Source organism: Coptis chinensis, chromosome 4, assembly GCF_015680905.1.
Source record: "Coptis chinensis isolate HL-2020 chromosome 4, ASM1568090v1, whole genome shotgun sequence".
NCBI classification, from domain to species: Eukaryota; Viridiplantae; Streptophyta; class Magnoliopsida; order Ranunculales; family Ranunculaceae; genus Coptis; species Coptis chinensis.
In genome coordinates, this window is record NC_141459.1 from 71,708,737 (window position 1) to 71,732,241 (window position 23,505).

A 23,505-nucleotide genomic window follows, 5' to 3' on the forward strand; every position below is an offset into this window, starting at 1 on the left:
CTTTGATAGTCTCCCTACGGATTAAATTCAAAACAAAATGTAAAATCAGTTGAAATGCATCTGCAATTAAGTTTATTTGGAAAATATGAACCAAGAGGTATTTAAATAATATATAACAGTAACTCAAACTCCCCGGCCTGAGTAGTCTCTTGTAGTCTTGTACTAGTCACATAAAACAATGGAAAATCTTGGCTAATCTCCTTTTAAACAGGTTTCTGGGAAGCAAACTTGTTAGATTAAGATGGATAAATAATTTTTTTTTCGCTAACAAGATGGATAAATAATAGCTCATCCGTCATCACATGGGATATTTGTTAAAATAAAGGCCTTGCACGTGTGCGTAGAACAAAAAAAAAATGAATTATCCAATGGCGGGACCTATTTCACATAATTAGTTCAAAGCTTCACCTACCAAAGTATACCTCCATCGTTCCCTCTTCTATATATTGTTACTAGCCTAGTGGACGTGTAAAAACACGTGTTGTGTTGTATTTTCTCAACAGGGAAGGTCCTATAAATTGACCAAAAATACTAATTTAAGAGTGAATTTATCCTTATAGCTCTGTTTGTCTAACTTTCCGCAAAAAGCCCACCAGTTTTGAAAATCTGCTTTAAAAACAAATTTTAAAAAATGAAAATACTGTTATACCCTTTCAAAAAACAAAAAATATTTTTAAAAAGTGAAATTACAATTTTGCCTCTGGGACGTACACCAAAGCCGCTGTTACTCGACCCCCACATTTTTCTATAAAGTAAAGATGTTGTTGCGATCATATATCTAGTCTGGCTCAAACCTTTGTTTATTTGGTAAAGATAATCTTTAGTCTGGCTCGAACCTAAAAGTATTGTACATTTTGATATTCATAATTCAGATGCATGGTAAGTCAAAATGTAAGAGTTTATGTTTTGGACAGGCCTTGGGATTGCTCTCGAGGTTTTTGTATGGGTCGTATTCATGACCTAGGAGGTTAGTGGTGACAATGAGACCGAATGTAGTATAGTATGGGGGGACAAGTTGCATGGGATCAGATTCGCGGCATCCTAACTGCTTTGGAACTGCTGCGAGACGTGGAGAGAGAGAGAGAGCGGAATCATAACTGTAAGATAACTGCCGCGATACGTGGAGAGAGAGGAGACAATGGATGGAAGAAGATCGACGAACTAGAGGAGGAGGGAAGTTAGAAAGAGAGAAAAGATCAAAAGAGAGAGGAAAGAGAAATAAGAAAAGGAGAAAAAAGAAAAAGGAGGAGAGAAGAGGGAGAAGAAGGAGAAGAAGGAGAAAAGGAAGGAGAAGAGACAAGTGATCTTATAAGTTATAATAACAGTGTATACATTTTGGCGCCGTCTGTGGGGACCAGAAAATGGCTACTATAGTGAAAAGGGGAGTAGGGAGACCTAAGAAAGCAATGGTTAGAGAAACAAACAAGGAAACAGAGAACACGGAAGCGGAAAGGGTAGGAGAAGAAGGGGTAGGAGAGGAAGAAGTATCTAACGCGGCGGTGGACGCTACCAGACTTCTCCAGGAGGAGATAGTTAGGTTATGGACTGAGAATGACGAGTTAAGGAAAGAGAGAGAGATTACACAGGGTGAAATGGGGCGGGATGATCATCGGAGCAGCGAAGTGGAGGGGGAGAATGAGGAATACCCGCCACAGGAGGCTGAACAAATGGTGGGTATCACATTGGAGGTAGTACAGGCGATGATTGAGAAAGATAGGGAGATGAACCGCGCAGCAGAAAAAGCGAACTAGAGCGTTACGCAGAAGGAGGGTGCAAGCCTCAACAAAAATCCACTGACAGATTCGATATGGAATTCGGAAGTGCCTAAGAGGTTAGCCCAGCCAAGATTTGAGAGGTATGATGGAAAGGGAGACCCGATGGATCACTTGCACCATTGTCAGCAACAGATGCCGTTATGGCAGGAGAATAAATATGATGGGCTTCGCTGCATGATGTTCCCCGCCAATCTAAAGGGGGGAGCCTCCGATTGGTATTACAAGTTGGCTTCGCAGGGCATCAAAAGGTTTGAAGAACTGCAGCGAGCATTTGTTGATCACTTCATACACCAGAAAAGAAGGGTGGTTGACATCGCAGCTCTGTTCAACATAAAACAAAGGTCTGTGGAGTCATTGAGAGAGTTTCTGTGCAGGTTCAAGGAGGAGACATTGCAGGTGGAAAATTTGGAGGAACATACCACGGTCATAGCCTTCCAGCATGGCTTGAGGGAGGGAACTAGAGTTCATGAGTCGGTTTCCAAAATCGAAATCACTTCTTTGCATGCTCTGTATCCAAAGGTAGAAAAATACATACGCTACGAGGACATAATGCATAGAAATGCAAAGGAACAGAAGAGATCAGGGAAAGCAGTGTAGACCGTCGACCGAGATGTCAGCAAGGGGAAAAGTAGAATAGAGGAAAGAGAGAAAGGAGCGTACAGAGGAGAGAGCCGAGGTCCAGATAGGACGGGACACCGCGGCCGAAGGGATATCCGGGAGAGGAAGCCGTACCGGGAAATCGAACAGACTCCACTCAATAGGCCCTTAGAGGAAATCTTGTCGCTGATTAAAGGGCAGCAGTACTTTGAGGGTCCACGAAATACACCTGTGGAGATAGAAGGGAAACCATTTTGTGCATATTATAAAATCAGGAATCACACCACGAATGAGTGTTATGCATTGAAATGGTTGGTGGAAAGAATGATAGAAAAGGGGATGCTCAGGGAGTTTGTCGCAGAGGTTCACCAAGAAGAGAGGGTGCCAGCTCCGACTAGAATTTTAGGTACCATCAATGTCATCTTTAGTGGAGAAACCCTGGGAAGAAAGGCACACCTAGAAAAGATGAGAAAGACAGCGAGTTTACAACAAGTGAATGCGGTGGTAAGCATACCGCAGTTAATTTGCGGAGCAGCAGTGGGTGAGGAAAGCATAAGGTTTCCCCCAAAAGACTTAGAGTCAGTGATTTCCCCGCATGAGGATGCGTTGGTAATTACAATAGCAATGGGCAATTATCTGGTAAATAGAGTATTGATAGACTGCGGTAATTCAGTGGACTTGTTCTTTAAGGGGGCGATGGAGGAGATGAATATCAGAAAAAATCAGTTAAAAGCACCTCGAACTAATCTGTATGGGTTCAATAGTAGCAGGACAGAGCCCATGGGGGAATTGATGCTACCGGTTACAGCTGGTCCGACAACGGCATTCACCAGGTTTATGGTGGTGGATTCAAGTTCTCAATATAATGCCATTCTAGGGAGAAAATGGATCCACGAAATGAAGGCCATCCCCTCGACATTTTATCAAGTGATCCGCTTCCCTACTAATGGGGGGACATACGAAATAAGGGGGGACCAAGTAGAAGCGCAGAATATCCATCAAGTTACTGTAAAAGGTATGGTCCGCGGAACAAAAGGGGAGGGGGATCAAGCGAACCGGGATCGGATAGCAAATTACTGGGGCAGCGGAAATAGAAGTGGTACGAGCCTTCGCTGGGACCGAAAACGTTGGATGAGTTAGAGGTAGTGAACCTTGGGGTGGGAGATGAGGAAAAGTTTACATCGGTTGGAGCTGACTTGCCGGAGGAATGGAAGGGTAAGTTGGTGCAGTTTCTGAAGGACAATACCGATATATTTGCATGGGTAATCGAGGATATCACAGGCTTAGACCCAGAGTATGCTTGTCATCATTTGCATATGAATGAAGATGTTAAGCCAGTGCAATAGAATATGAGAAGCATAAGGCCCAAATACGCTGAAAGGATTCGCGAAGAGGTTATATGGCTGAAGGGGGCTGGGATAATAAGGGAAGTGGAGTTTACAGAGTAGTTGTCTAATGTGGTCGCGGTACCGAAAAAGAACGGCAAGGTTAGAATGTGTGTCGACTTCATAGACCTCTACAAGGAATGCCCAAAAGATTGTTACCCTATGGCCCGAGTGGATGAATTTGTTGATAGAACGGCAGGATACAAGGTGTTTTCCTTCATGGATGCATCGATGGGATACAATTAGGTCACGATGTTCGAACCAGATCAGGAGAAAACCACCTTTGTGGTGGAGGGTGGTACCTATTGTTACAGCAGGATGCCTTTTGGCTTAAAGAATGCGGGTGCTACCTTTCAGCGATTGGGAGAAAAGATGTTCAAAGGCAAGATTCGAAAGGGGATAGAAATATACATTGACGACATGGTGGAAAAAAGCATGTCGGAAAAGGAACACTTAGAAGGCCTTCATGAAACTTTTTGCATACTGCGCAAGCATAAACTGAAACTCAATCCCGAGAAATGCTCATTTGGGGTAACTTCAAGAAAGTTTCTGAGCTACATAGTCACACACTGCAGAATAGAGGCAAATCCAGAGCAGATTCGATCGTTGATTGAGATGCCCTCTCCACAGAATGTGAAGGAAGTACAACGACTGGCTGGACGAGTCGCCGCTCTTAATAGATTCATTTCCAAGTCGTCGGACAAATGCCGGCCTCTATACCACTTGCTGAGAAAAACTCCTGATTTCCATTGGACTGCGGAATGCGAAGGAGCCTTCCAAGAGTTGAAAAGCTACCTCGGGTAGGCACCCTTGCTATCACGATCGGAACAAGGAGAAAAGCTATATTTGTATTTGGGTGTTAGTGAATACGCTATAAGTTCAATTCTGGTGAGGGTGATCGACAAGATAGAAAGGCCAGTTTACTTTCAAAGCAAAACCCTACTGGATGCAGAAACCCTTTACAGTAGGATTGAAAAGTATGCTTTGGCTCTGATATTTTCAGCTCTTAAATTAAAGCCTTACTTCGAAGCTCATTCTATAGTGGTAGTAACAAATTTGCCTCTCAGACAAGCGTTGAAGGCCGAGAAGTCAGGTAGGATGCTTAAGTGGGCGGTATTGCTCAGTTCTTACGAGATTACATACCAAGTCAGAATAGCGGAAAAGGCACAAGCCGTGGCGGAGTTTCTGGCTGAATTTCTAGCAAAGGATCCCACTTGGGGAGAAGAAATGGTAATGGAATTTGAAGGGGAGGTCAGTAGCGATCCTTTGGATTCTTGAGATATGCGCAATGGGTGGAGAGTTTTCGCGGATGGTTCTGCTATAGATACAGGAAATGGAATAGGGGTCGTGTTAGTAACTCCTCAGAACAATCGCCTTGAGCTATCTACGAAATTGGGATTTGCGGCTTCAAATAACGAGTCTGAATATGAAGCTGTGATAGCTGGATTAGACTTGGCCAAGGATCTGGGGGTGAAGGAGTTGTCTGTTTTTTCAGATTCCAATTTGGTAGTTTGTTAGGTTAATGGAGGGTTTGCGGCTCGCTGCCCTAGGATGGCGAAATACCTTGATGTCCTACAGCGAAAGGCAAGCGAGTTTGACAAAATACAATTTGCTCATCTGGGCCGCGGAGAGAATAGACATGCTGATGCTTTGGCTTATGTGGCAGCGGTCCTACCCAGATCAGAGGGTCGGTTTATTGAAGTTAGAGTGTTGAGCAAACCAAGTACATCAGATGAGGATGGGGTTTTGCTCACTATCGAGGGAGATCAGGGTTGGATAACACTGATTAAGAATTTCTTAAAGGGAGTAGAGATAGAGAATAAACAGGATAGACGAAGGATGGAACAGTTGAGTCAGAGGTACACATTGCTGGAAGGTGCACTATACAGGAGAAATTTCAGCAGACCATTGCTTAAATGTATAGGTCCGCCCCTGGCGCAAGACGTTCTGGCAAAGGTTCACGAAGGAGATTGCGGTAGTCATTCTGCAGGACGAACTACAACTCATAGGTTGATATCACAAGGGTATTTTTGGCCCCATATGAAAAGAGACGCCACAGAGTACGCCAAGAAATGCTAAAAATGCCAATGATTTGCTTCATTCATACACTCACTAGCTGAGCCATTGCATAATGTGTTCAGCCTATGGCCGTTTGCCATGTGGGGACTGGATATTGTAGGACCGCTATCCATGGCGAGTGGTAAGAGGAGATTTCTGTTAGCCGCTACTGACTATTTTACCAAATGGGTAGAAAGAGTGGCTTTGCAACAAGTTAAAGAAGAAAACGTGAAGAAGTTTCTGTGGGAGAATATCATATGCAGGTTCGGGCTGCCACATACAGTAATCGCAGACAACGGAACTCAGTTTACCGAGGGAAAGGTCCGAGAATTTTTACAGGCATTTAAAGTAAAGCAAGGGTTCTCAGCCCCCTACAACCCTGAGGGAAATGGACAAGCAGAGGCATCCAACAAAATAATAATGGACAATTTAAAGCGAAAGTTGGAGGAGAGAAAGGGTGCTTGGGCAGACGAGTTAAGTCATGTGCTATGGGCATATCGGACCACACCGAGAACATCCACTAATGAATCCCCATTCACAATGGCGTACGGTGTAGAGGCCGTCATACTAGTGCAAATGATAGAATCCACAACCAGAACCCAGGCTGTTGAAAGAGGACTGAATGAGAAAATATTAGCTGCGGATTTTAATCTTGTCGAAGAAAGAAGAGAGATAGCTCGTATTCGGTTGGAGGAATACCATCGAACTTTACAGAGACAGTACGATAAACGAGTAAAGCCATGGAGTTTTGCGGTGGGTGACCTGGTGCTGCGACGAGTTACTCCTGCCACCAAGAAAGAAAACGAAGGAAAGTTAGGTCCAAACTGGGAAGGACCCTATGTCATCAGTAAGAAGGGTAACTCTGGAACTTATGGATTACAGACTACGACAGGGGCAAAGATAGAGAGGTCGTGGAATGTCAGAATGTTGAAAAAGTTCCATGTCTAGGGGGAAATAGCCCCTTCGCGGGATGACGCCTAAATCGAAATGGGGCAACCACGAAAAAGCTTCACAATTTGTATAAAGAGTCGCGGGGAAGATCCCACCGCTGGACCGCGTCAAATCAAATCGAAATGGGGGCAACCCTGAAAAAGCTTTCACAATTTGTATATAGAGTGCGGGGAGAAGCCTTTGCGAATTTTCGCTGACGTCGAATCAAAATAGGGGCAACCCAGAATAGCTTCATAGCTAAAAGAGAGCAGGGGGGGAGCCATTTGCGGATTGTAAGTCCGAATCAAACTGGGGGCAACCCTGAACAGCTTCACAGCTGTATGAAGACAGCGGGGGAGGAGCCCTTCGCGGACTGTACGTCCGAATCAAACTGGGGGAAAATTGAGCTGCCCCATCTAGCTTCACATCTAACCAAAGAGAACGAGGGGATTAATCCCTTCGCGGTGGTAGACAACTTGGGGACAACCCTAGCTGGCTTCACAACTAACTAAGTCTGTAGGGGAAATGAGTGCAAACAACTTGGATGAAAATCAAGATAGCCCCTTCAAAGATTATGAAAAGGATATTTATATTAAAGTTTCTAATAGATTAAATGGCTTCAATGCATAACGAATCGAAAGAAGGGCGAAATCTAAAATTATGACAAGTGGTAAATGAAAGTGCAAATGGAATATAACGCAAGTTTGATTGGCACCTACTACGCAAATGTAGTTGGTCGATGAAGTATTTGTCCAAACACATACAAAGGATAGTTGTTCAACAAAGAAATTACAAGTCCGAAAGAAAAGCTACAAAGAAAGAAAGCCAGCATATGTTACTGCTGGGGTTCAGTATTCACTTCTTCCTGAGCAATATTTGCCTCCTCACCAACAGCGGTGCTGTTGTCTTCGTCCAATTCAACTGGAGAGGTGTCAACATTAGTAATGGGAGTAGTCACATCAGGGGTAGTGCTCTCAGTAGTCTCAAGATGCGCGGTCGATGGTACCAAAGATGGTGTATCTGCAACTGGAGGCGGCGGTGGAAGAAGACGGCCAGTAGCGGTAAGCTGATCAAGTTGTTGTTGCAATTCACGAGCGATCTTCTTCGCAGCTAGACTCTGGAATCGCTCCGCGGTTTCTTTCAAAGCCTTGTCTAAAGCAGCTTGAGTGGCAAGTTTCTCCGTCTCTTTGAGGCTTTCCAGTTTTGAATTGACCCCCGCTATGTAGTCGCGGTGCTTGTTCTCGGCTACCTGGAGCTGCTTGTGGGCCTTAAGTGTCGTGATCCGCGAATCGTCCCTTTCCTTCTCCAACTTAGCATACTTGGCTTTCCAGCCATCAGGGCCATGAATCTCCTGCTTCACAGCCTCCAAATTCTCCACAGTGCGGGTTAGGCCGCGCAACACATAGCCAATATCCAGACTCAGCTGCAAAGACATATTGGGTATAAAAGGTAGTAAAACGGATAATGAGAAAGTAACATTAATAACACGCACCTTTTCCCAACCAGTGTAAATGGAGGCCTTGTGAGAAGTGACAGTGCCAGAATCTCCATAGGCTTGATCCCGAGGGAGATGAAAGCTGAAAAACAAAGATGCAGCAACAACTGAATTTTCCAAAGCTGAGTCTCGAGTAGTAACATCGCGATCCCTGGCCTTGAATTTGGGTTGCCAAACTTCGACCGGGACTGATGTTAAGGGATCGACTGGAAGTGGATCCCTGTCTATGGCGGCGCGAAGGGACATCAGATTGCGAAGGATCAGTGCGGGTACTTGTGGGGGGATGAGAAGTGGAAGTAGTTTTGGCCTTTTTCGTTGGAGGACTCTTATTTGAAACTTCAACAGGCGCATCGCCATCAGAGTCGCTGTCCCAAAGCTTGTATTTGTTCATGTCTATAGCGGTAGCAGAAGGGGGAGAGAAAGTATGGGCAAAATCGTCTTCCCCCCACAGAGTCTGAAGGAGGAAGGGTGTCGCGAAGATAGTTTTAGCTTTAGCAGCAGCGGCACGTTGGGCAACAGCTCGTGAATGAGAAATTTTGGTGGTATATTTGAAGGACTTGTGAGCTAGACGTTTTCTTTTTTGAGGTGGGGAAGGTTTTTGCTTTCTTTCTTTGGGGGCCAGCAAGCGATAGAGGGGGCCTTGATATTTGCCAATGTCTTTTAGAGAAGGGTCAAGTAAGAGAGGATTGGCTTTTTCCAGATCAATGCCGAGGACTTCACACTATGTGTTTCCAAGTTCGCAAAGGGATTGGAAAATTTCTGATGAAACGCCGTTGTATATCTGTGATCGCGAATCGGGTCTCCAGCATATATCACCAAGAATAAAGACAAATTACAAACAAGTGGGACATAAATACTGCGACTCAAAATGGCTTACTTACCACTTGTAAGGAAATGGAGATGCCTCAGAGAAATGTCCGAAGGGAGGTCAGCGGATAAAAAACTCCCAAACACATACAACGGATAGTGGTGCCACACCTTGTCAGAAGTGGTGATGTGAAGAATAAAAGACTTCTTTTGTGGACGAGTGCAGAAGGATTGGTATCCCACACTCCCAAGTTTAGTGTTTTTCTTTATATAGAAGTGAGCAAGGATATCGCGGAGTTGGATTTTGGTGGAGTGGGTCTCATTGTAATAGTTGGCGGCATACATAACACGCCAGAAGTTACCTATGCCTTGGAACGGAGGAATGTTGAAATGGTTACAGACCTCGACATCAGGAAGAGTTAAGGGAAAACACAAACCAGCTGCTATCTGTCCCACAGTAGCGACGAGATAACCGGGGCGCGGTGTTACCAAGTGAGGAAAGTGGGTGACGCCAGACACGTGTTCTAGAATAACGACACTAGGTATGCCATAAGCGGCTTTAACGGCATCTACGTTGGGTCTGTGGTAGTAGGATGATGGGGGAGGCAGAGAAGGTTTCCTCCCAGAAGTAGATGGAACAGCGATTGGGTCAGTGGAATCAGAAGTTGGGGATACAGATTGTTCCGCAGAGGGATGGCTAGATCTAGGGGTAGAGGATTCAGATCTATCGGATTTGGTGGCGGAGGTAGCCTCCGATTCCGATCCAGACATGATGGAACCAGTGCTAAGAGGGGAGTTTACAAAAAGAGAGGTATGCAATTCTAGAAAAGACGAAAGTGATGAAGCAGCAGCACCCCAAAAACGATTAAAACAAATAACGAGAGGAAAGGAAAACAAATAAGAAGGGGGAAGACAAACCTGCGATAAGAGGGAGCCAAGACAACGGAGGTCGTAGAACACAAACAGTACTGGAGAGCTACCGGAGGGAAGTTGGAAAGGGTTGAAGGGAAGGAAGTTGAAAAGAATGGTGAGGGTTTGGGGTTTTGGGTGTTTTGAGAGAAGAGAGAGATTTGAACGAGATTTGAAGGGGCAGGGGCAAAAAGGGATTAGCCAACAAAAGAACCAAGGAAAGTGTGACACGTGGAATCTCGATTTTTGAAAAGGCAGAGTATGATGCGCATGTGCCATATTTTCACGTGGAAATAAAGAGGAAGCACGTGGAACACGTGTTGGGAGAGAAAAGATATGGGGACAGAGTGGCAGTGTCAGAGAATAGGTATACCGCGGAAGGTGTATGAGATGAGAAATGTTAGTTCTCGGCCCCATAGTTGTTTGCGGACCATCAATAAGACCGAGAGAGGGCATCTGTATGGGTCGTATTCATGACCTAAGAGGTTAGTGGTGACAATGGGGACCGGATGCGGTATAGTATGGGGGGACAGTTTGCATGGGATCAGATTCGCAGTATCATAACTGCTTTGGAACTACTGCGAGACGTGGAGAGAGAGAGAGTGGAATCATAACTGTAAGATAACTGCCGCGATACGTGGAGAGAGAGGAGACAATGGATAGAAGAAGATTGACGAACCAGAGGAGGAAAGTTAGAAAGAGAGAAAAGATAAAAAGAGAGGAAAGAGAAATAAGAAAAGGAGAAAAAAGAAAAAGGAGAGAGAGAAGAGGGAGAAAAAGGAGAAGAAGAAGGAAAAGAGACAAGTGATCTTATAGGTTGTAATAACAGTGTATACAGTTTTATATAAGATTTTATGTCTCGGATTAGTCTCAGATTAAGAAACCTACGTACGTACACAATAAGACCAAGAATGCATGTTTAGTTCTGAAAACTAAAAACTTAATTGTGTTGTTTTGTTTGGACTTTGGAGTCGGGAGCAAGCCAAATTGCATTGAAGGGATGATTTCTTGTTGGGCGCGCCAAGGCAATAGTGCCGCTGATGAACACAAAACTTTGGGAAAATAATAAAAATAATAATAGAGGATAATGAATAACTAAAACACATCCAGGCTGGCAGGCTGACCGTACATCTTGGTGCTTGTTGGCAAGCCAAATGAGGGCCTGATTCGCCAATCGCATGGTCTTTGTGACGAGTTATAGGCCAGAGCATGAGGGTATATTCTGCTAAGATATGGCCTTCGTAGGCGCACGTTCGAGGAACCAGTGTTGAGAAACAGTAGACACGGGCCAGTTCTTATTGCCCACAAATATATTAACCATAAAAAGGGATCCAAATCCAGCCATCCATGACAAGTAGTTGTTCCCTTTTCTAATACTTTATTAAGAGATTATTAAAGACGTGACAACTAGTATGGAACCAACGCAACGTGAAGTAAGTTCTCATTCAGCTTCCAAGAAGGAGAACTTACCCAAGTCCTAGGCAATAGCCTTGAAATTTGGAAGCAAGAATCCGGCACCAAATCATAGAATGTGACCATCTGTTTCTTGTTGGCATCGATGTGACTCCTTCCACGAACGTCTTTTTCACTTTCTGTCACCCTTATGTATGACCATTTATCTATACTACTTGGTATATATATCTCATTGACATTACAGGTTCCTATTCACCTAGCAAATGGAGACACAAAATGTTGCTATGTTTCAAGATTTCTTTCCTTCAATGATAGAGAGATTGGGTGCTGAAGGATTTCTGAGGGAGCTTTGTAACGGGTTTCAGTTGTTAGTAGACAACGATAAGGGGCTGATCACATTTGAAAGCTTAAAGAGAAATTCTAGTCGTCTTGGTTTGGAAGATTTGAGAGATGATGAACTTAAGTGCATGTTGAGGGAAGGCGATATGGATGGTGATGGAGCTTTAAATCAAAAGGAGTTTTGTATTCTCATGCTTAAATTGAGTCCGGGTTTGCGTAATGGATCTAGAAAGTCATTGGATGATGATTTCTGTAAATGATCAGCACTAAGGAGTCTCTTTCTTTTTATATCTTTGTAAATGTAAATTTTAGCAGATACTATTACTATGTTACTTATTTTTGAGTTATGCTGATTGCTGAATGATAATTTGCTATAATTGGTAACAGTATTTAAAATGTAGCAGTAATATTGGTGTTCGAATAAATAACTATCATTTTCCAAAGTGGGTTGATTGAGATGCAACATCTTGGTTTACAATTTGCCTGACTCCAAGCAGAATTCCTTGTCTAATACGATGCGATTTTCGGATTAGGTGAGCTATAGGCATGTGATGCAACAGCGCGCAACGTTGTCCAATTGTGGTGAACCAAATTAATTCGGAAATTTTGTGATAATGATTCCAGTGAAATGCGTTCTGTTTGTTTTATCAATTTCCGTTACGTCGTTGAATTTGAAGAATTCATCATGTTATAAAACTCAGCTATTTCCACCACGAACTTGGTCATTTTTTTTTTCTAAGTTAGCAAAATTGTATTAATATGGGAAAAGGAGGTACAAATTACATTGTAGAAATCGTAGAAGTTGGTTTGGGTTTGTACAGCCCCTAACCACCTTTAATCGAATTTATAATAGGTCGCGCCGAGGGAGATTCCCATCTAGTAAGCCAGTAGTAGGGTCTTCCCTCATACAAAACTTAATCCGTGCAATTGAGTGAAAGCATATTTGCCCACGACAAAAGCTATCTGGTCCACAGATAGTTCCTTTTATATCAACTAGAACCACTGCTGTACTTATGGATTCAGGGAATTTAGTTCTACGTGGTGAAAATTCGAAAAATAACTCAGAGATTATTCTGTGGCAGAGTTTCGATCATCCAACAGATACATTTCTTCCAGGTATGAAGCTAAGGATATCAACTAAGTCAAAAAATAGATTTCTTACTTCATGGAAAAATGCGAGCGACCCAGCAGTTGGAACCATTTCATTTGGAACTACTGGTTCTAACTCTGACCAGCTATGGCTGTGCAGATCATCAGTTTCATACTGGAATGGAACCTTGAACGATAGTCAATTTGAGAAGATTTCAGAAAACGATACAAATAATTTCTTATTCAGTAAAATTGGAAATGGTGATGAAGCTTACAATCCTTACATCACATATTTTTCTACTCAAAACTTAACAAGGCTAGTGTTGGATGTCAATGGAATATTGGTATTACTCGTTTGGCGTACTGGATTCTGGTGGCGTGTGTGGTATTTACCAAAGACTCTGTGCACCTTTGAGTCTTGTGGGCCTTATAGTAGCTGTTATTTTAACGGTGCCTTTTATTTATTGGACGGAAATGATTACCGCACAGATGGGCCTTGTGCGTGCATAACGAATTTTGAGCCTGTTTCTCAAGAGGCCTGGGAGCTGGGAGATTTTTCGGGTGGGTGCAAGAGAAAGAGACCTCTAAAGTGTGGAAAGGAAGAGGATGGGTTCTATCCTTTAAAAAATGTGAAGGCGGTAGTCCCCACTTCTGCATTTGAAGCTGCAACAGCAGAAAGTTGTCGAACAGAATGCCTCAGTAGATGTTGTAATGCTTATGCTTACACGAATGGGAGCAGTGCTGGCATAATCTCATGCCTAATCTGGGATGGGAGTTTAAGAGTTTTTACTGGTGAAACAACAATTGACCCTTATGACATTTTCGTACGTATAGATGCTTCGGAAATTGGTAAGTTGGCTTCACTAATTTTTCCTTCATGGTAACGGGGCCTTTGAATTGCATGCTTTAAGTGTCAAATTATAGCAACAAAGAAAATGCTTTGCCAGAGACAGAGTGAGTTTTATTTTTTTTTCCTCCGTTGAGTTTGTCTAGGCTGTGCCCTTCCAGAACCATAAACCTACACAATCCCAAGTAGAGCCATTAACACCTTAATTAATTGGTTTCCTCTTCTACTTTGTATGTAGCAAGCCATCTTAATTAATCACCCATTAGATTACTCTCTACCCATTCCTCAGCTCGATGGTCATAGCTATGTACCAACCTTCCATTATCTCATCCACATCTTGACACAATAAATTTGCGAAAAAGTTTCTCGACTGCTCAACAATCTGATATATAGACGTCGATGGATGGTTCCTAGTCTAACTTCTATTTGACGACTCCTAGTAATACTTATGAAGGACATTTTGTTTCGTTTAATGGTTATTTGCCAATACCCTCCACTGCTTAGAGGCCCTTTGAGTTGGGATGCTATACTGTGGTGGTACAAATCAACTGCCCCATATATAAGCAGCTATAAGCTAATTAAGTCGCTATTGTTAGTGGTGAGGTGCATTTTGTGTAAGGCATAACTGGTTAGTTCAGTGCCTTAACATTCATAGGGGATCTGATAACTTGTTATTATATAGTTCGTTGGTATCTACTACCAACTTCAAGTTTTGGTTGAATCCCCTAAACACCATACTCATTTCCAAAACTCTGCAGTGACTAATCGAAGACTTTGTCAGAATTGTGGCATACACGCCATTCCATATCCTTTAAGTACTGGACCGAATGCGGAAATCCAGCTTATCGCAATTTCGAATGCGACGATTCCACAGGTTACCTTACTTTCAACGCATTGGACTCCAGCTATGCAGTTAATAAGATTATCCCAGAGATGCGCACAATTGTTATCAATAGTGAGAGCTCAAATTTTAATTCCTGCTATGCAAAAAGTTACCATAGCGATATACAGTTAAATCCTTCTCTGCCTTTCCACATGACTTCTAATAATACTATCTTCATGTTCGACTGCCCTAGTCCTCTTCGGTCATCTGGTACAGATTGCAATTTGTCAAGCTTATGCCCCATGATAATGCTGGACAAAATGCAATGTTTTTCCTCTATGAGGACCTGCTGTAGTTATATTGCTGGCAAATCGTCCTGAACATTACATAGGATTGATGTGTTGAACACTGGGTGCGAGTTTTATGCAAGTGTGCATAATGATCTTATAAGGCTGCCAGCAAGTGACTGGTCATATGTAGTGGAGATAGGGTGGGAATGACCATTGGAGCCCTTCTGCAATTTACCAAAAGATTGTGACGACTGGCCACATTTAGCATGCATGCCAGAGAGGTCAGGGACGGGAAATAGAAGGTGCATTTGCATTTCAAGCTTCCGTTGGGATCCATTAGCTGGTTACTGTACAAAAGGTGAGAAATAGTTCAGTTATTAAAGGACTCCTTAGAAAACAAGTTGTTTTAACTTGACATATTTTTTTTTTCTTTTGTTCAGAACGACTAGAAGATCACTGTCAGTGATTATTCCTGTTACCACTATCGTCGGGCTTCTGTTTCTCGGCACAGGCAAAATGTTTAAGGAAAATGGTAAATTTTCTGAACTTACTTTATCTTTTTGGAAAGGAGTAAACTATTTGCCTGTGTTTTGGATGTTGCGCTAAAGACATACAGGTCGGATTGCAGATAAATTTAGAGGAAATGGTAAGGAAGAGCTAGATGTTCCATTCTTTGATTTTCGTAGTATCGCCGCAGCTACTGAGAATTTCTCAGATTCCAATAAGCTTGGACAAGGTGGTTTTGGGCCAGTTTACAAGGTGACAAAATATCAACCAAACCATTATAATTTAAGGTGTTTTCACTCTATCACCTTTTGTCAAAAAATGAAAAATTGGTGGTTCCAGGGCAAGCTATCAGGAGGACAAGAAATAGCTGTGAAAAGGCTTTCTCGAACTTCTGGACAAGGACTAGAAGAGTTCAAGACTGAAATCATATTAATTGCAAAACTTCAACACCGGGAACCTTGTTAGACTTTTAGGCTGTTGTATTCAAGGAGATGAGATGTTGCTACTCTACGAATACATGCCGAAGAAAAGCTTGGAATACTTCCTCTTTGGTTTGTTTTACAAAACTTAAATAGCTACAAGATCATATCTATTTAGTTTTAATTTCCCCATAACTATTCCTGACTTTTGTTACTACTCACACGTTAGTACATGTAAACTTTGAATTTCAACAGATCAATATCATCGCAAATTCTTGGACTGGTAAAAGCGTTTCACCATCATAGTGGGCATTGCTCGAGGGCTTTTATATCTTCATCAAGACTCAAGGCTGAGAATCATCCATAGAGATCTAAAGACTAGTAATATTCTTTTAGATGACGAGTTCAATCCAAAAATCTCAGACTTTGGAATGGCAAGGATTTTTGGAGGAGATCAAACTCAAGCAAATACTAACAGAGTAGTTGGCACATAGTAAGTATAAGACTTTCTGACCATCAAGAATATGATATATGACTCAGTATGATACTTTTTGAAACTCCAAAGCTTCGCCGGCGCACCTCCAAAAGTTTTTCGAATCATGGTTCGGTCCCTGCTCAGATATGAACGTATTATATGATTTAGAGTGGAGTTATAGTGAAGGAAGTTTAAAACCAAGAGTTGACTAGCTAAATTATATAAGCGGAATGAATTATTTTAGAAAACAAAATGTGTTTATGTGTTTTGCATGCATACAGTGAATTTCTAAGTTTCATTTAGGAGTAAAAGAAAATGGTACCGTAGAGTCTGCTATGTGTAGAAGGATGTATGTAGGGGTAGTATGGAGGCCCGAAGTATCAAAGGGAGGATGAGCCCGAGTCGACGAAAGGTATCAAAACGCATGTGATTATCTTGGATCACCGCTTAAGTCACATGGTGCGAAGATCTGAAACCCTACATACGCGTAGAGAAAGGGGACCATGAGATGGATGGAGGGACAGGTGGAGGGCCCGGATGGAGAAAGGAATCGATATAAAGAGAAATGGAAAAGAAGAGAGAGAAGAGGAGAAAGGAAAAAAAAAAAAAAAGAAAAAGGAGCGGCCATTAGAGAGAGTGGAGAGAATAGTGATAGAAGATTGAGGGATAGTGAGAGTAACAAGGTTTGGGTTGTAACATTTGGCGCCGTCTGTGGAGAAGGTAGAAATTGCACCAAAGAAGGCGGTGGGTAGACCTCGGAAGGTAAGAATCCTAGAACAAATGCCGGAAAGCGGTGGAGGAGCGGGAAGAGGAGGGAGGGGAGGAAGAGAAGAAGCAGTTTCGGCTTATCACGGGGAAGAGATTGAAAGGTTGAGGGAAGAAAATGAGGAGTCGGAAAGAGAAAGAGAGAGAGGATGAGGAGAGGAGTCCGGGGGAAGCCGGGGGGGGAGGAATCGGAGAACGAAGGCGGAAGAGGAGGAGGAACGAGGGACCGACTCACGGTGGACAACCCGGTGACGGGATTAACGATGGAGCAAGTCCAACAAATGATAAACAACGGCCCGGGAGGCTTAATCTTACGCAAAACGAAAGTTCAAAGCGGCGCGACCGGTCCGTGGTGGCGGGGGCCCGAACCGCGAATCGGCGGCAGATGCTGCGATATGGACCGAGGTGCTAAAAGCGCTCAATCGGCCAAGATTTGAGAGATCTGACAGGCAGGGAGACCCGGCAGATCACATCCATCACTTTAAACGCGAGATGCCTCGGCAAAAGCGCGAGGTAACGATGGTGCGGTGTATGATATTTCAGCCCGGTCTAAATGGGGGCTTCCGACCGGTACTATCGGTTGCCGTCAAGGAACATAACCAATTTCAAGAGTTGGAGCAAGCATTTGTTGATCACTTTATACATCGTAAGAGAAGGGTGGTAGACATCGGCCTTATTTAATGTCGGACAAAGGTTCGCCCGAATCGGTCGGGGAGTACCTATGTCGCCTTCAAAGGCGAAACACTTAAAGTGGAAAATTTGGATGAGAGGACGGTAATAAGCGTTCGAGAGGGGGCGACCGGGGAGGGCGGACGGCAGACACCGGTCATGGCGAAGAATGAGATTGCAACATTGCACGAGTTATATCCGCGGGTAGAGAAGTATATCAGATACGATGACACTATGCAGAAAGACTCAAAGAGAGGAGCCAAGGCAGTTACAGCGGTGGAAAAAGGAAGGGAGCGCAGAAAGACAAAGGGAGAAGACAGAGGTGGGGAGAGGTATCGCGGTCAGCCATCACGGCAGGGGAGGGGGAGAGAAATGGCGCGCAGGGAGCAGAGGGAGAAAAGGCCATATCGCGAGGTGGAACAAGTGCCCTTAGCGAGACCGTTGAGCGAGATACTGCCATTGATAAAAATGTCTTGCGGGGATATGAAGGGTCGTGGACATTTTCACGAAATGCCTAACAAGCCATACCGCGAATATCACCGGTGCACAATCATGGAACAAACGATCGCTATGCCTTTAAAATGGTTGGTTCAGAGGTTAGTTGAGAAGCGGAGTGATGAGGGAGTTTGTAAGCGGAACCACAAAATAGGGAGCCGGTGCCCAACGCGGGAAGAATATTGGGAACCATAAACGCGTTATCTTGATTGGGGAAGAGCGAGTCACAATGCCCACGGGATAAGGTCGAGAGAAACGGCGAGCATTCAACAAGTCAACGAGTCCCACCGGAAGGCGAGGTGCGGCCGCGAGAGCTAACAGACGGGAAGAGAGGATTGCATTCTCCGGTCGCGGATCTCCGAACCGTGGATACTCCACATGAAAGGCGCTAGTCATCCGCGGTAGCAATGGGTAATTATGTGGTCAAAAGAGTCCCGATTGGTGGCGGCGCCGTGGATTTCTTTGTTCAAAGGGAGCTCTTGAGGAGATGGGGATAGACCGGCAACTAAAGGCCCCTACCGGACGGTTGTATGGGTTCAATGGGAGCGTCCGCGAACTATGGGTGAACTTTTGCCGGTAACAACGGGTCCGGTGGACCGTGTTCTCGGGATTTATGGTGGTCGACTCCAATTCAATCAACGCGATCTTGGGGAGGAGATGGATATATGAGACGAGAGCGGTACCACCGACCTATTATCAAGTCATACACTTCCCTTTACCCTACGGGGAACATACGAGGTCCATGGAGATCGTGGCCTCCAAGAACGATCCACGAGAACACAATTAAGAGGATGTCATGGCGGGGGTGTGGATCGGTGAACCCGGGGAAGAGGTCGGCATAGCAATTACTGATCTTGCGGGGCGTGGAGGGGCGGAAGAGGCCGCGATGGTTCCAAAGACTTTAGATGAAAGCGAAATAGTGGACCACGAGAGGCGGAGAGGAGAAGTTGGCGTCAATTGGATCGAAATCGACGGCGAAAGTGGAAGGATAAGTTGGTCGCGGTGTTTGGTGGAGAACAAGGGCGATTCGCTGAGGGGATGAGGATGTTCTGAGGCTTGGATCCGGGATTCGCATGTCATCGACTACATATGAGGGGAGGCCTGAAGCCGGTGAGACGAATATGAGGGGAATGAGAGCTAAATCTGGCGAAGGTATCCGGGGAAGAGGTTGCCGGGCTAAAAGAGTGCGAGGGATCATAAGAGAGGTGGAGTTCGGAGTGGTTGTCAATATAGTCGCGGTTCCAAAGAAAAATGGGAAGGTGCGAATGTGTGTTGACTTCCACGGATGTAAACATGGAGTGTCCGGGGGACGGTTATCTATGCCGCGAGTGGGCCGAATTGGTAGACGGGGACGGGCGGGGTTCACCATATTCTCATTTATGGATGCATCCATAGGGTACAACGAGGTTGCGATGTATGGACTGTCGGGGAAAAGACATCATTCGTGGTGGAAGGAGGCACCACCGCTATACGAGGATGCCATTTGGGTTGAAGAATGCGGGGGCTACGTTCGGCGGGTTGGGAGAAAATGTTTGAGGGCAAGATCCGGGGGGCATCGAGATATACATCGATGATATGGTGGAAAAGCATGTCGAACTAGAGCACACGGAGGGTTGAAGGAGACGTTCCGATAATCTGCGGGTCCACAACTGAAACTCAACCCGAGAAATGCACATTTGGAGTCACCACAGGGAAATTTTCGGGGTACATTGTGACACCGGGGAATAGAGGCAAACCCGAACGGATAAGATCGGTGGTGGATGCCGCCCTTGATGATGAAAGGAGGTGCGGCCGGTTGGCGGTAGAGTCACGCTCTCAACATATTTATTTCATAGTCATCCGACAAATGTAGGTCAGACGATCGTTAAGAAACACCACGGATTTCAAATGGGCCGGAGTCGCGAAGATGCATTCCAGGGGCTTAAGAGGTATCTAGAGGAAACACCGTTGTTGTCGCGGCCCGAAGTGGGAGAAAAATTGTTTTTGTACTTGGGTGTCACAGATTATGCGATCAGCTCAGTCCTCGTCCGGGTAGTGGATAAAGTAGAAAGACCAGTGTACTTTCAGAGCAAGACCTTATTAGGCCTTGAGACTAGGTGGTACCGGTAGAAATGCATACGGCCTTGGTGTTCCCGTCGAACCACGAATTTTGAAGCCCACGCGCAAGAATGGTGTGGTGACTAACTTGCCCCTGGCGGGTGCTCGAGGGCTGAAAAATTAGGGAGAATCTTTGAAATAGGCGTGATGCTTTAGTTCATATGAGATTGATTATCAAGTTAGGACGGCGAGGAGAAGGCTCGGCGATGGCGAATTCTTGGCGGAGTTCGCGAGGATCCTACCGGGGGGGAGATGGTTTTGGAGCCCGAGAGAGAGGAAGAACTGGATTGTCTGAACCCCTGGGATGTGCGGAATGGTTGGAGGGTGTTTGTCGATGGTTCGGCAACGGATGCGGCGGTGAATAAAGGCGTGAATCGGTCACGCTCCGGAGAACAATAGGTTAAGCGACGATGAAATTGGGATTTGGCGGCATCAAATAACGAAGGCGGAATATGAAGTGATGATCGCGGGTATGAGAATGGCGATGAAGGCTGGCGGAAGGAACTCACCGTATACTCCGACTCCAATTTGGTAGTATGCCAGGCGAATGGAGGGTTCGCGGCTCGATGTCCTAGAATGGCAAGATATTTGGGAGTCCTGCGGGCTTGGGCCTCGAAGTTCGACCAAATCCGTTTCATCCATCTGAACCACGGGGAGAACCGCCACGCCGATGCTCTGGCTTACGTGGCCGCAGCCATTCCAGGATCTGAAGAAAGGACAATCGAGATAAGGAAGTTGAAGCGGGCCGAAAATCGAGGAAAGATTAGAGGTAAATGTCCTTGGGCGGAGGAGATGATGGATGGATGGGACCTTTCAAGCAGTTCTTGGAGGGAGTTGAGGTGACCGACCCAAGAGCAAGGCGGAGGTTGGAACAGGCGTCTCGGAGGTACACACTGATTCGAGGAGAATTATATCGAAGGAACTTCAACGGGCCTTTGTTGAAATGTTTGGGGCGAAAGGCGGCTCAAGAGGTGCTCGGGAGCTACACGGGCGAGATCGGCGGGGAGCCATGGTAGGCCCGGACAACGGTATTACCCGTGTTGCTAACACAAGGTTATTTTGGCCGCACATGAAAAGAGATTTGTAGAAGTTCGCCGAGAAAGTGTGAGAAATGTCAAAGATTCTCTCAATCGATATGGGCCCCAACAAAGCGGGCTGATGCGTGTATCTAGCCCATGGCCATTTGCAATGTGGGCCCTCGACATAGTGGGGCCGCTGCCAACGGCCCGAGGTAAGAGGAGATTTATGTTGGTCGCGACAGACTATTTTACAAATTGGATCGAAGCCGTGCCCCTGCAAATGGTAAAGGAGGTCCAAGTAATCAAGTTCTTGTAGGAGAATATTATTTGCCGTTTCGGGTTGCCGCATGCTATCATTGCAAATAACGGGACGCAGTTCACGGGATCAAGAGTTAGGAGTTTTCTGCAGGCTTATCATGTGAAGCAGGGATTCTCGGCCCTGTACAACCCCGAGGGCAATGGGCAGGCGGAATCTTCCAACAAGACCATACTAAACAATCTCAAGAGAAAGCTGGAAAGCAAGAAGGGGTCCTGGGCCGACGAGCTCAATCATGTACTGTGGGCATATCGGACAATTCCGCGGACCACTACAATGGAGACCCCCTTTTCGTTAGCATATGGTGTGGAGGTCGTGATACCAACAGAGCTGGTGGCAGCGACCACTAGAACCTTAGCGGTTGAGGATGGATCAAACTGGGGCATCCTGGCCAGAGATATGAATCTAACTGAAGAAAGAAGAGACACCGCGCGCATCAGATTAGAAGAGTACCATCGCCGCCTCAGCGGCAAAGATAACAAAAAGTGAAGCTAAGGAGCTTTGAGGTGGGAGACAAGGTACTTGCGTGGTGACCCCCAACACCAAGAAAGTGGCGAGGGAAAGTTGGGTCCAACATGGGGAGGGCCTTATGTGGTGGTTGAGGTGGGAGGATCGGGCACCTACTGAGGTTCTGCGAACCTTGGAAGGGAAAACGGTTGAAAACCGTGGAATGTAAGGTCGCTAAAAAATTTCATGAGTAAATGTAATGAGAGTGGTCAGAACCGCATGAGCTAGTTGTACATAAATAAAACCTTAGCACTTTTGAGATGAATAGTGTCGCATGAATTGTTCTTGCCTTGAGTAAAAGGAATGGAAGGGGGGAGCCCGGGGACGAGAGGTCTAAAACTCGGGTCGGGGCAAAAAGAGTTGTTCACGACAAAAGCGAGATCTCACCTTGGCCGGGCAGAAGAGTCGCCCGGACAAGATATGAGATGCCGACAAGAGGAAGCGAAGAAGCTTTCCTCTATCCGCTGAACAAAGGGGTCCGACATGTGTAGAAACTAGAGGCGGGGCCCCGACCCTAACATGGGGGAGAGAGCGAAAGTGCCCCGACCCAATGGTGAAGACGATGATAGAGGTTCATCTGTCGCTAAGGTCATCATGGATATCGGCACCGACAAAGGCACTTGGAATTCACAAAGACAAAATATATGATATATTCACAATCAGTTATCCTCAACCAGAGAGAGTAAAAATAAAACGGAATGTATCAGAAGTACTACAAATTGCAATAAAAGAAGCCTGGCCAAGGCACAAAATAGGCCATTTCAAGCAAAACACACTTAAGCAGCTTCATGGATCACTGACTTGGCGGCTTCTTCGAGGACGGCATCCGCAGCAGCGTCTATCACCCCGGCCACTAAGACAGCGACCTCATCGACCCCGGGAGCAGATTCCGAGATGATATAAAGAACCCTCGGAAGGGGGTCGGTGGCGAGGGCTTCGAGGAGAAGCCGTCCTTCTTTGACAAGCCGCTCATGCTCCTCCTTGATCTTCTTGGCCACTCTCTTGTCGGCCTGGGCACGAAAGTGATTCTGGAGCTCGTCCATGTCAGCGTCGTGCTGCTTATGGAGGGCCGACATTTCAGCCTGGTGCTTCTCAGAGAGGGAGGCCAGAGCGGCGGTATGCTGAGCTAGGAGGGTTTCCCGCTGATTACTCAGGCGGTCATTGACCTTATCCATGTAAGCGAGGTGGGCGGCCTCAGCAGTCTTCAGCTCGTCCTGGGCCCTGAGCTTCTCCATGTCCGCGGCCGCATTCCTTTACTCCAGGCGGGCAGCGTCACCGTCCAACTGGTCGATCATGGCCCGTGCACCAAAAAGGCTTCGGATCATATAGGAGATGTCCAAGCTCATCTGAAAAGAAGTAACTGTAGTTAGAGTATTCAGAGGGAGGAAGGGAAAGAAACCCAATATGAAGGAGAGAGTACCTTCTCCCAACCAGTGTAAAAGGAGGTCCGGTGAGAGTCAAACGTTCCCCCGTCAGCAT

General features: G+C 45.3%; 4 protein-coding genes and 1 pseudogene across 6 annotated transcripts; all 5 read left to right on the forward strand.

Moving 5' to 3' along the window:
* The first annotated feature begins 1,877 nt into the window (after positions 1 to 1,877).
* LOC147504659 (uncharacterized) lies at positions 1,878 to 2,372 on the forward strand. Its single transcript, XM_086605302.1, has one exon. It carries the CDS (start codon positions 1,878 to 1,880, stop codon positions 2,370 to 2,372), a length of 495 nt encoding a protein of 164 aa, XP_086461428.1.
* A 324-nt stretch (positions 2,373 to 2,696) lies between these two features.
* Positions 2,697 to 3,718, forward strand: LOC147504660 (uncharacterized). Its single transcript, XM_086605303.1, has 2 exons — positions 2,697 to 3,387; positions 3,513 to 3,718. Exons 1-2 carry the CDS (start codon positions 2,697 to 2,699, stop codon positions 3,716 to 3,718), a joined length of 897 nt encoding a protein of 298 aa, XP_086461429.1.
* Positions 3,719 to 5,308: 1,590 nt separating this feature from the next.
* On the forward strand, positions 5,309 to 5,836 carry LOC147504661 (uncharacterized). The gene has a single exon (XM_086605305.1). The coding sequence runs from the start codon at positions 5,309 to 5,311 to the stop codon at positions 5,834 to 5,836; it is 528 nt and encodes a 175-aa protein (XP_086461431.1).
* Positions 5,837 to 11,632: 5,796 nt separating this feature from the next.
* On the forward strand, positions 11,633 to 11,968 carry LOC147504662 (calcium-binding protein PBP1 pseudogene; annotated as a pseudogene).
* Positions 11,969 to 12,439: 471 nt separating this feature from the next.
* LOC147504663 (putative inactive G-type lectin S-receptor-like serine/threonine-protein kinase SRK) lies at positions 12,440 to 16,411 on the forward strand. 3 transcript variants are annotated; one of them, XM_086557449.1, is made up of 7 exons: positions 12,440 to 13,646; positions 14,403 to 14,599; positions 14,721 to 15,115; positions 15,198 to 15,289; positions 15,386 to 15,516; positions 15,604 to 15,815; positions 15,939 to 16,411. In XM_086557449.1, the coding sequence occupies exons 1-3, from the start codon at positions 12,722 to 12,724 to the stop codon at positions 14,820 to 14,822; spliced, it is 1,224 nt and encodes a 407-aa protein (XP_086413575.1). In that variant the 5' UTR covers positions 12,440 to 12,721; the 3' UTR covers positions 14,823 to 15,115; positions 15,198 to 15,289; positions 15,386 to 15,516; positions 15,604 to 15,815; positions 15,939 to 16,411. The 3 variants fall into 3 exon arrangements, with proteins under 3 accessions (XP_086413575.1, XP_086413574.1, XP_086413576.1); XM_086557448.1 differs by having other exon boundaries at positions 15,604 to 16,411; XM_086557450.1 differs by lacking the exons at positions 14,403 to 14,599; positions 15,198 to 15,289; positions 15,386 to 15,516; positions 15,604 to 15,815; positions 15,939 to 16,411 and having other exon boundaries at positions 14,721 to 14,908.
* Positions 16,412 to 23,505: the final 7,094 nt, after the last annotated feature.

Excerpts from the sequence above, each read along its gene's own strand:
- LOC147504661 (XM_086605305.1), top strand. The coding sequence starts at position 5,309 with ATGGCGAAATACCTTGATGTCCTACAGCGAAAGGCAAGCGAGTTTGAC.
- LOC147504660 (XM_086605303.1), top strand. The coding sequence starts at position 2,697 with ATGATAGAAAAGGGGATGCTCAGGGAGTTTGTCGCAGAGGTTCACCAA. Across the intron at positions 3,388-3,512 it reads CCATCAAGTTACTGTAAAAG|AGGTAGTGAACCTTGGGGTG; the intron begins GTATGGTCCGCG and ends TGGATGAGTTAG.
- LOC147504663 (XM_086557448.1), top strand. The coding sequence starts at position 12,722 with ATGGATTCAGGGAATTTAGTTCTACGTGGTGAAAATTCGAAAAATAAC. Across the intron at positions 13,647-14,402 it reads TATAGATGCTTCGGAAATTG|TGACTAATCGAAGACTTTGT; the intron begins GTAAGTTGGCTT and ends AAAACTCTGCAG. Across the intron at positions 14,600-14,720 it reads GCGCACAATTGTTATCAATA|TCCTCTTCGGTCATCTGGTA; the intron begins GTGAGAGCTCAA and ends CGACTGCCCTAG.
- LOC147504659 (XM_086605302.1), top strand. The coding sequence starts at position 1,878 with ATGGATCACTTGCACCATTGTCAGCAACAGATGCCGTTATGGCAGGAG.